Source organism: Quercus lobata, chromosome 11, assembly GCF_001633185.2.
Source record: "Quercus lobata isolate SW786 chromosome 11, ValleyOak3.0 Primary Assembly, whole genome shotgun sequence".
Classification (NCBI taxonomy): domain Eukaryota; kingdom Viridiplantae; phylum Streptophyta; class Magnoliopsida; order Fagales; family Fagaceae; genus Quercus; species Quercus lobata.
Genome location: NC_044914.1, coordinates 32,036,542 through 32,050,174, shown reverse-complemented (window position 1 = coordinate 32,050,174; position 13,633 = coordinate 32,036,542). Strand labels below are relative to the sequence as shown.

General features: G+C 38.3%; 2 protein-coding genes across 3 annotated transcripts; both read right to left on the bottom strand.

The window, feature by feature from the left end:
• Window positions 1-833: 833 nt before the first annotated feature.
• Window positions 834-5,201, bottom strand: LOC115968411 (probable protein phosphatase 2C 63). 2 transcript variants are annotated; one of them, XM_031087810.1, is made up of 4 exons: window positions 4,659-5,201; window positions 3,472-3,864; window positions 1,759-1,995; window positions 834-1,474 (listed from the first exon to the last, which is right to left on the bottom strand). In XM_031087810.1, exons 1-4 carry the CDS (start codon window positions 4,857-4,859, stop codon window positions 1,199-1,201), a joined length of 1,107 nt encoding a protein of 368 aa, XP_030943670.1. In that variant the 5' UTR covers window positions 4,860-5,201; the 3' UTR covers window positions 834-1,198. The 2 variants fall into 2 exon arrangements, with proteins under 2 accessions (XP_030943670.1, XP_030943669.1); XM_031087809.1 differs by having other exon boundaries at window positions 3,472-3,845; window positions 4,659-5,200.
• A 6,705-nt stretch (window positions 5,202-11,906) lies between these two features.
• On the bottom strand, window positions 11,907-13,367 carry LOC115966729. Its single transcript, XM_031085898.1, has one exon. It carries the CDS (start codon window positions 13,365-13,367, stop codon window positions 11,907-11,909), a length of 1,461 nt encoding a protein of 486 aa, XP_030941758.1.
• Between the last annotated feature and the right edge of the window lie 266 nt (window positions 13,368-13,633).

Here is a 13,633-nt window from a genome sequence, read left to right as displayed (position 1 = left end):
AACCAGGAAGGAAGTTTCCAAGTCTTTAGTGCATGGACTTGGACCCCCTAGAACTAGAAAGCGAGGCTAGGCCCAATAGTACTAATTGTCACACCTTGACTTGCACCGTTGACTGTGGAAGCTCCTTTGCATTGCATTATTCAACATAGCCATGATGTTTTAATTTTTTCTTTGTCAGGGAATAGCGAGTTGCCAAAAATGGGCTAGGCTCAAAAAAATAAAGAAGAAAAAAAAAAAAATTAGTGTTTGGTCACTCTTAATGTGTGAGGCATATTTCATGATAAAACTTTCTTGTAATAACACTACCCCAAATGGGTCAAGAGTCAAGACTCTCTATGCTGATAACACACATACAACTAATAGAGATAGATAGACACCAATTTTTAGAGATAATATTATTAAGAATTTAGGATATCCAGTATATATTATTATAAATTTTGAATTACTTATAGTTTTATATATTCGGATAGGTATGAGAGAGGGACGAGCAAAATTCATCCACTTCCTTCCTTAAATTGAGGCACGAAAAAGCTGCATGCCGACCCAACTGGTTAGGTTGGAAAAGCTTTTCATTCCTCCAATTTTGGTTGTCACCGACCTTTCTAGTGCAAAAACAGAACCCCCACGTGGCACACTAAAGTTGGCATGTTTTAATATTTCCATATGAAGTGTCAAACTGGTCCACACTCCACAATCGACAATAGTACATGTTTTGTACACAGGACAGGAAGGGCTTAGCATGCACTCATGCCCTACAACTAGGAACTGGTTCACCAAACAATCCCAGGAGCTGTCATGCCTTGATCATTTTGCTGCAATTGCTTACATGATCCTCACACGAATATCACAAGGAGACCATGACGATTAATAAAGTAGACAACTGTTATTTAGTTACAAAAAATGGTACTCTCATGGTGCTTTCACTATTCTGGTATTCATTTATCATCACCTCAAACAAGGCAAAATCAATAACAAAGTGAATTAAGAGTCACAACTTCACTTGCATATGCCATGACAGCTTGTTCCCATCTGCATCCACCAAGCTTGATTATCTACAGAACTGTACCTTTTTCTAATGAATGTTTTCATCCAAGGTAAAAAAAGAAAAAGAAAAAGAAAAGCGCTTCCCTCACGTATTCTTCAATTATTATGTAATGATAACCTTAGTAAAATATGTTGTCAATCAACTATTGTTTCTTTAGAAAACTGGGTGCAGCAAATCATCTTCTTCCTCATCTGCATTTAGGGAATAAATGTCAACTGGTGCACTGGTGCAGCAAACCGCATTGTGCTTAAATCTAGCACTTGAGGAACCATTTTGCTGATGCTGATCAAGGTAAATTACGATAACAGTGATATCATCATGGAAATGACGTCTTATTCCCTTTTCAATTTTCTTTATGTCATCATATCTCATCTCTCTCTTCTTTGCAGCCTCCTGAAGGGCAGCTCTCACCAATCTCTTAGCTATTCCCTGCATGTATTAGATCAATGAATGGAATTGTGTCAAACATGTAGTCTAACCCCAACAATTTACATGATCATATAACATGCTCAGGTGCCACAATGATTAGAATTGAACCATTTTATTGGAAGATTTCCAAGGTATTCCATCAAACCAAATATTAAGATGAAGACCAACAATGACAGGAGTATATTAGGCACATAGTTATAGAATAAACTAAAAATTTCTTCAATCTGAGCCAAGATTATTGGTATAGATCAGTTAAAAAAAATAAGTTTAAGATGGGCACTCACAGTTCTCGGACTTTTGAAAACAATGTCTACTGCTGTTTCATCACTTAATTGTTCCCAAAGGCCATCTGATGCAAATATCAGAAATAAATCTTGTGGCTTAAGCTTTCTAATAAGAATAGAAGGTTCTGCTGTCATAACTGGTCGCCTCAAAGGAATAGGGTTTCCAAATTGCTGGAAAATTGGGTCCCTGTTAAACTCAGGTTTTTTCAGATAAACATCGCCAATAGATCTTGAAACCTGGAAAAAAAAAAAAATATATATATATATATATATTAGAGCTTCCTTCATCAATCACATTGCTTAAAGTCATGAATCAGCTATCTGATATTTTGAAGTAAAAACAACAAGAGCAACAAATACACATTTCACTCCAACTTATATTATATAAAATACTCAAGAAATTAAGTTCCACATGCCCAAAAAGGTTGAATAGAAAGGAACCATGATAAACTCCCTTAGTCACATAGACCTTAGTACTATGCTTCAGGGGTTCTTCATGTACATCTCATGCATGGAAGACACGGTACTTTTTAACTTAGCTGCATGAGATGCTGGATCAGTAGCAGAGAATAAGATTCCTGGAAGAGGATGGAGATATAAACCCCCTTAGAACAACTCAAAAGACATATCTATATATGTGCATGTGCGCGTGCGTGTGTGTGTGTGTGTTTCCTTCTTCTTTTTCAACATGAAAAAAAAGGAAACGGTCCAGAAAAATGCAATGAATGTTGGATATAGCATGATATGGTTACAGTTAACTTGTGCACTTGTCAAATGTCAAAGACACCTATTTAAATCTTATCAAGAAAAAAAAAATACCTATTTAAAAATTATCAAAGACAGCTTTTTGCCTTTAACAACTATTTGTATTCTACTGGCCAGACTAATAAGCTCATAAGCATCTTTACTTTTTGGGGGGTAGAACCTTCAATTCAAAGGGTGGTGCACATAGACAAGCTTGTATCTTATTATCTATATATGCATGTGTGTGTGTGTATTTTTTTTTTTCCTTATTATTTTTTTTCTACATCACGCAAAAGGAAACGGTCCAGAAAAAAGCAATGGATATTGGATATTGCGTGATATGGTTATAGTTACCTTTTGCAATTGTCAAAGATACCTATTATATATTTTAAAAATGATCAAATACAGCCTTTTGCCTTTAACAATTATGTGTATTCTACTGGTCAGACTAATAATCTCATAAGCATCTTACTTTTTGGGGGTAGAACCTTCAATTCAAAGAGTGATGCATATAGACAAGATTGTATCTTATTATGTAATGGTTTCTTTAACATTATCATTGAGCATACAAAAGATACTGCTTTCTATTTTTCTCATATTATAATGCAATAATAGAAGGAAGAATATGATTATTCTATCAAATAACACCAAGAAAAACCACAAAATTCATCCAAAAATATAAATAGCACAAACTTATCACAGTCATATACAAGTTCTTCCTGACTGCAACAACCTTATTCTGACCAACTTTAAAAAATTCCTCTCAAACAGACTCGACCCAAGAGATTTGACTGCTGAGAATGATCTCTTAGCTTAAAGCTACTCAGATGATAGAAGATGCTTGAACAAATACATGCAACTTTTTCTTTATCAGATGTACAATATTACCCAAAAAAAAAAAAAAAAGGAACAGTTTTCAAATAGTAAATATATTAGCAAGAAAAAGAAATCACAGGTACCCCATCATACCTGAATTATGCCCTTAATCCGCCAAACTCCACGGGTATACACCACAATATGTGAATCATCAGGATGAAGTGCTTCCAGTTCCTTCCTCACCTCCTCAAGGGCCACATTATGATCATTCGACAACCGTTCTGCCACCACTGAATTTTTCTTACTCTCCGAATCTCTCCGGCCAAGAACTGCTCTTGAATCCCCAAGATTTGCCACATACAATTCATCATTTGAAATAGCACCAACAAGACAGCATGACCCAACTGAAGCAATTTGTGGCCGTGCCGGCAATGCCCTCTTCACCAAATGCAAAAATTCCTCCTCAGTGGCATCAAATGCCTTCTTTATCACATCCACGGATAATCCACCTTGTTCCTTGGCGAATTCTACCATCAAAACAAACAACTGAGTACGAGACAATGAGGGCCTCAATGTACCAAGGCAAGTTCCAACTGTTCAATTGGTTGTGAAGAAAATGAAGGAAAACAACAAGAATGCCTAACTCATCTTCTTCTTCTTTTCTTTTTTCTTTTTTTATTAAAAAAAAAAAAAAACCATCTATCATTAAAATTAAAGAAAACCCAAATCAATTTAGAGCACCATCTGCAGAACAGTAAACACTTGGTGGAATCAGTTCCCTTAAATTATCAAATATCCAAAACTTCATTAAATTTAGAGGTCATTCTTGTTTTACTACAATTCAACATCACACAGGCCCTATCAAAACAAAACAAACAATTCGTATAGTTCAATGAACCAAAACAACAAAAGCCCAAATCAACCAATGAAAAATAGTTTCACTATACTCAAACAGGTATGAAGTTCTCTAACTTTCTCACAAACGAAACAAACACTTTCCCATAGTTGAATGAATCAAACAACAAAAAGCCCAACTCAATCAATCAAAAACTTTCACTACACCCAAACAAGCATGAAGTTCTCCAACTTTCTCACCAATCAAACAGAGCTTAGCTAAACAAAAACAAACACTTCCCGTACAAATAAAACGACAAAAACCCAACTCAAGCATCGAAAAAATTCCAAATTTTCTCGATCCTCAACCCCCGAAGACCCAAAATAGAGAAAAGAAATGTTCAAGTCCTTTCCTTTCCCTGATATCCCAACCAAACAAAAACACATACCTATTTACAAAATATACAAAGAGAAACAGAATTTTGTTAGAGAAAAGAGAATTATACCATGGAGATAAGGAAAGAGGCGTTTGTTGACGAATCTGGAAGCTTCAGGACCACCATGGCCATCATAGACACCAACATAGGTAGCGGACGGTGAAGTAAAGACCTGGCTTTGATCTTCAAGGCTAGAATTGGCTTGAACCACAGCGATGGAATAGTCCCCAGATGCGTGTGGCTTAAGGTCTGTGTGCCATAGAAGACCATCGCTGCCACCACCACCACACCCACAACCTATTCTCCCAAAGCACCGCTCAAGTGGCCTGTAACATGAACGCAACATCATCGATCGTTGTTGGTCTTGTGTTTCTCAGATTGTTGCTATGTTTTTGTGTAATCTGTGTCAGTCCCAGATAGGAAAACAACAACAGAAGTAAGTCTATGGAGTTTGTGTTGGGTTTGGTTTGTTGAATATGGTTTTTTTTTTAGGTAGGTTTGGAAAATGGAATTCTAGAGAGAGAGAGTGTGTGTGTGTGTGGGGTTAAAGAGAAAGGAAAGTCGTGAGGAGATACCGCGTCAAGAGGAAGGAGGACTGGAGGAGTAGACTCATCAATGACGCTTTTATAGTTTATAGTTCACTCTACGCGTTTTCAAAAAGAGAGAAAACAATGTATTTTCACTTTTCCTTTTTGTTTCTTGTTTTTGTTTTTTTTGAAAAGTATGACTTTGGGATTTTTATTTTTTAAAACAATTGCACAGACGAAGAAGTGTATGAAAATATGTATAATATTGTTTAAAAATTGAAAATTATTGCTTAAAATACCATACCAAATAGCCCCTTTTATTTTTCATGGGGTTGTGGCACTTGCTTTGTATGGGGTTTTGTTGGAAAGGCTTATTAGTAGGGAGTGAGTTAGTTTAATTGATAAAATTTTGGTAAAGAGAGTGTCTCCCCTCATATTGTGATTTAGGACAGTATCTTCCTTAAGTCAGTTTGCTTAAGACTTAAGTCTATAGTCAATCTAGTGCACTAGACTTTATATCATATGAACAAATGTTCAAAATATGTTACTTATCGGTTTTATATTGTGTCTAATACACAATAAGATTGGGTCTAAACCTTAATTCACCCAATTTTTCACCTACTCCTTAAATATGTATATAAAATTTTGTTTTGTAGTGGGTCAAGATGAACCATATACAAGAAGAGTGGAAAAAAAAAACCATAACTTTAGCATGTTTTATAGTCTTTATTTTTGTACAGTTTTATAAAACCTTATTTTGTAAGGTATTATTTTTGTCAGCTTTTAAAAAATAAAAAATAAATAAAGAAACAGTTTTTTATTATTATTAATGTAGAAAGTTAATATACAAAATTCTAGAAAGTTGCTAACTATTTCTCTTTCGGGGTAATTAAATACTAATTTGTTCCTTCTGTCACATGAATTCGAGCTTTGCATAATTTGATTAGTTCTTTCCACGTTATTTCTTTTTACTTTTTTTTCTTAGATTGTACTCCCTAACTAGGAATTTAAGTCCTAGACTCTTTCTTTCCTTATATTGTTTATAGGACCAAAACTTTGTAGTTGAAGCAATTGGTATAATTTTATGTATTAATAATTTTTTTTTTTTTTTTCAATAAGGTTTTCATAATTTTTCTTTCGTAAATTAAATTCAGTGATAATTCCCTCGTAAGCCCCTTAACTTATGGGAAATCACTCATCAATAGTAGAACCTCCACCTTGAGCATCACAACTGTTATGGTGATGGGGATTTGTCCTCAACAAATTCAAATTTGCTTCGAATCATGGTTCCCACACCTAAGAGCACTAGCATTGGGAGTATAAACACCCCCTAATTGCTATTTTACAACTTAAGTCACCTAAAACCCACTCCATCTAGGTTTATAAACTTAAAATAAATAAATAAATAAATAAAAATTGCAACCTATGAATATTAAGGTTGTAAAAAAAAAAATTATTTAGGTTGTAAAAAAATTATTATTTTAATATGTGGTTGATTGTGAAGAGAAAAAGTGAGTGGGGAAAAAGAGAGAGAATAATATATTATATTATTTTATTAGGTAGTTTATATTATTTTATTGAATTGTTTGTAAAAATAAAAACTGGGATGTAAGGTGAGTTATAAAATGAGTTGGTAAAATAAATAAAGTAGTGTTTGAGAATGTAAAATAGGTTTTTTTTTTTTTTTTTTTTTTTTTTTTTGCATCCCCAAGTGCTAATGCTCAACAACCTCACCTCCTTCATAAGTGTTCCCAATCTAGACTAGAATTATATCTCGTAAACCCACCTCTAATGCAAAACTACTAGGCTCCTAGCTTAAATTGCAACAACGAGTTCAGCCTCCTGTAGGAGTCCTTAATAAAATTTTCTGTTTATTTAAAATAATTATATACTATATAATAAAAGTTGGGTTTAGAAACCGTGATTATGCCAAATGGCTTCACCAAATTGTAGAATTTTTTCCTCTTTCTTTTTGTTCATATCAAGTTATCAACTTCTTCACAACTTAAAATTATCTAATATAAAAGTGGAGGTATAAATACGGTTTTGGTGTATTTTTCCATTTTCCTACTATACGGTTTGTTGATATTATTTCCTTCTCATACCTTACCTATGAAACTTGCGTGTATGTATTTTGCCTTCTTCTTTTTCTTTTTTCATAAAATTCTGTTCTTAATTTTTTTTTTCATCAAATTGAATATGTTTTGTGTTCGGGTTGCCTTTTGTTTAAGTTATTTTTATTAAATTTCATCTAATTTATATGCTTATTATATATGGTCTTCAGAATCAATGGTATGTCTTCCATTCAATGGTATATCTCCCGTGAGAACTAACGGATTAATTTTAACAAAAATCTTATTCGCTTTTTGAAAAATCTGTGTTTATGTGAGTGTCTTTACTTTAACTATAATTCTAGATTTTTTTTGTAATGTTTATAAATTTATATTGTTTGTAATTATTGAATTCAAAGTTTCTTTGTGTGTATATTTTTATGTGTGTGTTGTAGTAAATTTTTCTTTCAATTTTTTTTTTTTAAATAAATTTGGGTAGCTTTTAATTTGTAATATATGTGTGTGTATGTGTGTATATATATATGAAATACTGACAAAGTAAGGTACTTTTTTTTTTGAAGGGGAAATAATATTGCATTGCAAATAAAAGGGGGATACAAAGAGAACCTGCTAGGCAGGTTAGTGATGCATATCAGCTTGTACAATAGGATCTAGAAAAGAAGGGGTAACCCCTTTCCACAAGTGGATAGTCCTATTACAGCGGGCAAACTGGGCCAGCACATGGGCTGCACCATTAAAAGCCCGATTGAGGTGCCTGAAGGAGCAGTAAACAAAGGATTGATGAGCATGAGAAATGTCCTGAATAATATGCCCGTACGGGGTTCCAAATGCAGAGTCGTTGATGGCATTGATCACTGAGAGAGCATCACTTTCAAACATAACCTGAGAGAGCTGTAACTCTTAAGCAAGCAAGATACCTTGCTCCATTGCAAACACCTCCACCAGATCAGCCGAGTAATGGGACTGAAGAGGCTTACAGAAGGTAGCAATGGTTTGGCCTTTGCAGTCCCTAATGATGACTCCAACGCTGGATGACTCTTCAAGATCAGATGAAGACCCATCAACATTGACTTTAAAGACACCGGGTGGAGGAGGAGACCAGCCAGCCGGGTGAGAGGGTCTAGGAGTGAATAAGTCTATAGTTACCGCGTCATTGAGCGCCTCAATTAAGTTTTTGGCCATCTGCCAAATCTGAGAGGGGGAAGAGCATTTATCATCATGTGTAACTTTGTTTCTGTTGAACCAGATTGCCCATGCAGCAGTGAGGAACAGCTCCAAGTCAGTGGAAGGCTTGTGGGCTAAAATGTACAAGGCCGAATCATGGAATGTCCATTTATTCCTTTGGATCAACTGCAGAAACTCAGACCAGTAATTCCAAACCAGATTAACAAATTCACAATGGAAGAAAGCATAGTGGATGGTTTCTAGTTCCTTACCACATATTGGACATTCGTTGCTAGTAGTAATGCCTCGAGTGCAAACCTTTTCCCTTGTTGGCAGCCCGTTGACACAGGCCCTCCAAGCAAAGATTTTAACCTTCGCAGGAAGTTTGAGGCGCCAAAGGTTCTTCCAAAGAGGCTTGAATGGGTCCCCCTCTGAACATTCCACTTCTTCCTTTGCTTCAACCAAGCCATGGGCAACATGGTACACACTTTTTACAGAAAATTCACCCCGGTTGTTCCCCATCTAGATCAGTTTGTCATCAGGTAGAGAGTGGCTGATGGGGATTTTTAGAATTGCATCAGCTTCAAAGGGGAGGAAGGCGGCTCTAATCAAATCAACTCTCCACCATTTTGTGGCCGGATCAATGAGAGAGGACACCATCGGATAGGTTGGGAGGCTAACGGGAGGGGAGATGACTTTGTGTGTGGAAGGGGTAGGAAGCCATTTGTCATCCCATATGTGGATTTGTTTTACATTGCCCACCCGCCACCGGGTACCTTTTCTAATAACCCTAAGGCTATTGAAAATGCTCCTCCAAGAGTAGGATGGTGAGGAACCAAGCGTTGCACAAAGGATGTCACCGGTGGGAAAATATCTTACCTTGAGAACACGGGCAAGAAGGGAACTTGGATTGGTAAGAATTCTCCAAGCATGCTTCGCCAACATGGCAAGGTTGAAGGCTTGCAAGTTCCGGAAGCCTAAACCCCCTCTTGACTTTGGATAGCACATTTGTTTCCAACCAACCCAAGCCATCTTTGCTTCATGGTGTTTTTGGCCCCACCAGAAACTCCTTGTCATACTCTCAAGATCCTCACATAGACCTTGTGGGAGCTGAAAACAGCTCATGGTGTAGGTGGGGATTGCTTGGGCAACCGCCTTGATAAGAATTTCCTTACCCCCCATGGAAAGAAGCTTGCGCTCCCAACTGGCTAATTTTTGCCCCACCCGCTCCTTAAGAGAAGAAAACACCTGCTTTTTTGATCTTCCAATGAGGGATGGAAGACCAAGATACTTGGTGTGTCTTAAGTCAATCATCAGCCCCAAAATGGAGAAGATTGCATCCTTTGTATCCTGGAGGGTGTTTGGGCTAAAAAATATTGAGGATTTATCAGTGTTTATCTTCTGGCCTGAAGCATCCTCATATTTCTGAAGGATTTTCTTGAGCTCCTGGCACTCTTCAGGATTTGCCTTACAAAAGAGGATGTTGTCATCAGCAAACAAAAGGTAGGTGACACTAGGGCTGCTTCTGCAAATGGAGATGCCTGTGAGGAGGTGATTTCTAACAGCCTCATGAATAATAGCCGAGAGACCCTCAGCACAAAGGAGGAAGAGACTGGGAGAAAGGGGATCTCCCTGTCAAAGTCCTCTAGATGGAGTGATGTTTCCGAAGGCAGCCCCATTTATGAGGACTGAATAAGAAACTGATGTGATACATTGTATTATGAGATTCACCCATCTAGAGTAAAAACCAAATTTTTCCATGACCCGCTTAATAAAGCACCATTCAACCCTATCAAAAGCTTTGCTCATATCGAGCTTGACTGCCATACAACCCTCTTTCCTAGCCTTTTTATGGTTTAGAAAGTGCATAAGCTCAAAAGCCATCAACACATTGTCTGTTATGAGGCGATCCGAGGTGAATGCACTTTGGTTTTCTGAGATGATGTGTGGGAGGAGGGTTTTGAACCTATTAGCAAGGATTTTGGAAATGAGTTTATAGATTACGTTGCATAAGCTTATGGGCCGGAATTCCGTCATTTTTGTGGGGTTGTTCTTTTTTGGGATTAGGGAAATGTTGGTTTTGTTGATTTCAGTTATGGGCAGGTTGTTATTGAGAACATTTAAGACCATATTAGTTACACTATTTCCCACAATATTCCAGTATTTTTGATAAAAAATAGCAGACATACTGTCGGGTCCGGGTGCTTTGGTTGGATGAATTTGTTTGAGGGCAGTGGCTACCTCCTCTCTAGTGAAGACTTGGGTTAAGCTTTCATTCATATCCTCAGACACCCTGGTGGGAATGGCCGCTGCTACCTCTTCAACCCGTATGGTATTAGCAGTGGAATAAATGTTTTCGAAATAATCAACAGTAGCTTGAGCAATACTTTCCTTTTCCTCACACCATCTGCCGTGTTCATCCCAAATCCCCAAAATTGTGTTTTGTTTTCGCCTTTCCGAAGCATGAGCATGGAAAAATTTGGTGTTCTTGTCACCCTCTTTGAGCCAATGTGCTTTAGCTCTTTGACCCTAGTACAGTTTCTCATCATCAAGAAGTTCATTTAGCTCTCTCCGAAGAAATCTAATATCAAAACTCAGCTCCCCATTTTTGTCATGTTGCGTGAGATTGCTCAAGGCATTTCGCTTAGATTGAATTTTCTTAGGAATATTGCCGTACACAGATGAGCTCCAGTTAGATAATTCGGAGGCACAGAGCTTTAAGTTCTCCATAATGCCTTCAGGCGTGCTCAAATCAACACCCATCCCCCAAGAGGATTCAATAACTTCTCTGCATGCCTCGTTTTTTGTCCACAGTGCCTCAAAGTGGAAACGTTTGACATAGGAAGAACGTCAAGGCGGAGAAGCAGTGAGAAGCAATGCACAGTGATCTGAGGTGGAGTCTACTAGGTGATAGACTCTCATCCCTTCAAAATTCTCAACCCATTCAGGGATTGCTAAAGCTCTGTCCAGCCTTAGTTGAATATTGTGTTCACCTTCTTGCATGTTGCTCCAAGTGAAATCAATTCCACAATAGCCTAAGTCAGAGAACCCACAAAAATCCACAACATTTCTAAAACCATCCATTTGTTGCTGTGAATGAATAGAACCCCCTGCTTTTTCATCCATTGACAATATCTCATTAAAATCTCCCAGGCATAGCCATGGGAGTTGGAACTGACTATGTAAAAAAGCGAGAAGGCGCCAAGAATCATACCTTCGATGAGTTTCCAGATGGCCGTAAAAGCCAGTGATCCTCCACAAAAAATTGCTATCTACTTCCCTAACAACGGCATCAATGTGGTTCCCAGAGAAGCTTTTAATTTCCAGATTAATATCACGAGTCCAAACTAAAGCAACACCCCCACTTCTGCCTTGACTGGGAACAATAAGTCCATTAGCGAAACCGACTCTATTTTTTATTCTCTCATTACACTTAACTTTCGATTTTGTCTCCATGAGGAAGACAATTTTGGGCTTCCAACGATGCACAATGTCATGCAGCGCTCTAACTGACCGGGGGTTCCCAAGCCCCCAACAATTCCAACTAAGGGGATTCATTGCTCCCGGTGATGCTGCACAGCAGCCACCGTCGATACCTCATCAAGAATTGGTTGGGAAATACCTGACTGGGTGCATCTTTTCTTTGTTCTGTAATCCTCCTCCTCATCTTCAAAAATAAGCTTTCTTGCACGTTTAGAGCCTACTGGTGGAGACAGAGTTTCAGAGGCTGGGCCTTTAGCTTTCCCCTTCTCCCTGGCCATTTTTTTTATTTGGACTTTTGTTTTTGTTTTTTTCCTCGGTAGTGGGCTTGTGCTTGCTATCTTAACTTCCGATTTTTCTCTGTCTGTGTTTATTGGCAAAGGAGTGGGCTTAATGGGGCTAGACACATCCATGAGATCCTTTTCAATTTGGGCTTTTTGGCCCACAAGTGATAGAGCATCCTTTGCTTGCTTGTTTAAACCGGAGTCACGTGGGAGCCCAGTAGGAGGTGCGCTGGTCTCAGCACGTGCCACTGAAGTGTCTGCAATTTGCTGGCTCGCACGTGTGGGACAATCACTCCCCTGTAGGGTTTTCTCGCTAGTCTTCTTCTCCGATCCAGCGCCGCTGATTTTTCCGGAAGCATTCATATTCTTCTCTTCATTTTTTCCGGGTCCATCAGTACTGCTGCACCCATCCTCCATAACTGAAGCAGTGAAGCTTCTTTCCGCAGTGTGAGTATAAGCTTCCCTTTGTTCAACATACTCACCGCTGCTGGTAGATTTTGATCTATCTCCCACAACCCTTGCATTTCCATAAGCACGAAGCCAGTCCCCGTATTGCCTGGAGGTGTTTTGGTGTTCAGAGTTTTCCCGGCAATGTTTGTCGTCATGCCCCAGGCGGCCACAATGGTAACAAAAGGTGGGTAACCTCTCATATTTGAAGTTAACCCAAAATTTTTCTCCATCATCACTTGCTACTCTTCCCCTCCGTCTCAGTGGTTTATCAAGTTGAAGATCCACCCTGATCCTCATAAAGTTTGCATGGTCTGAGTTCCCTGTTCTTCGATCCGATTCTATGAACTTTCCCAAGCTGTTGCCGAGTTCTCTACCCACTTCCATAGACATGTGTTCAAAGGGTAGATCCCAGATCTGAACCCAAAATGGAGAGTGCGTGAAAACGATATTCGAAGCTGACAAACCTTTCCGCCATCTGCATAACAATAGCAGATTGTTTTCGAAATTCCAAGGCCCATTTCGTTCAACCCATTGCATTTGGTATTCCGAATTGAACTTGAATTGCAACACATTATTTCCAACCTCCACAATCTGCAGGTCGGAACCCATTTTCCAAGCCGATTTCAATGTGCTTTTTAAAGCTCTTAGATTCTGGTGTCTCTCAGAGAGTAAGCGGCCAAAGAGACTCAGTGCACACTCCTCTAGCAAATCTGCTCTGTTCTTGGTTGTGATGGTTATTTCCTCTTCTTCCTCTTTGGTGAGGCAGAGGTTGAGTAAGCCCTCTACAACTGATTGGTCCATATCAGTGTCAAGGGAGGAAATTTAGGCATAAGCCTAAGGAAGAGCCCTGTAAGGGGTTAGGGAGGGAAGGCTCGACAGTAGTTGGGCGAGAGAGAGAAGCTCCTACTGGGGAGAGAGAGTGACAAAGTAAGGTACTATTACTGATTTTTCCAATATGTACATCCACAGGTAGCCATGAGACCAAGATTTGAGTATTGAAAACCAAGATAATGAGCATCACTCCACAAATAATGGAGATAGAAAATTGATTAAATATAAAAAAAGGG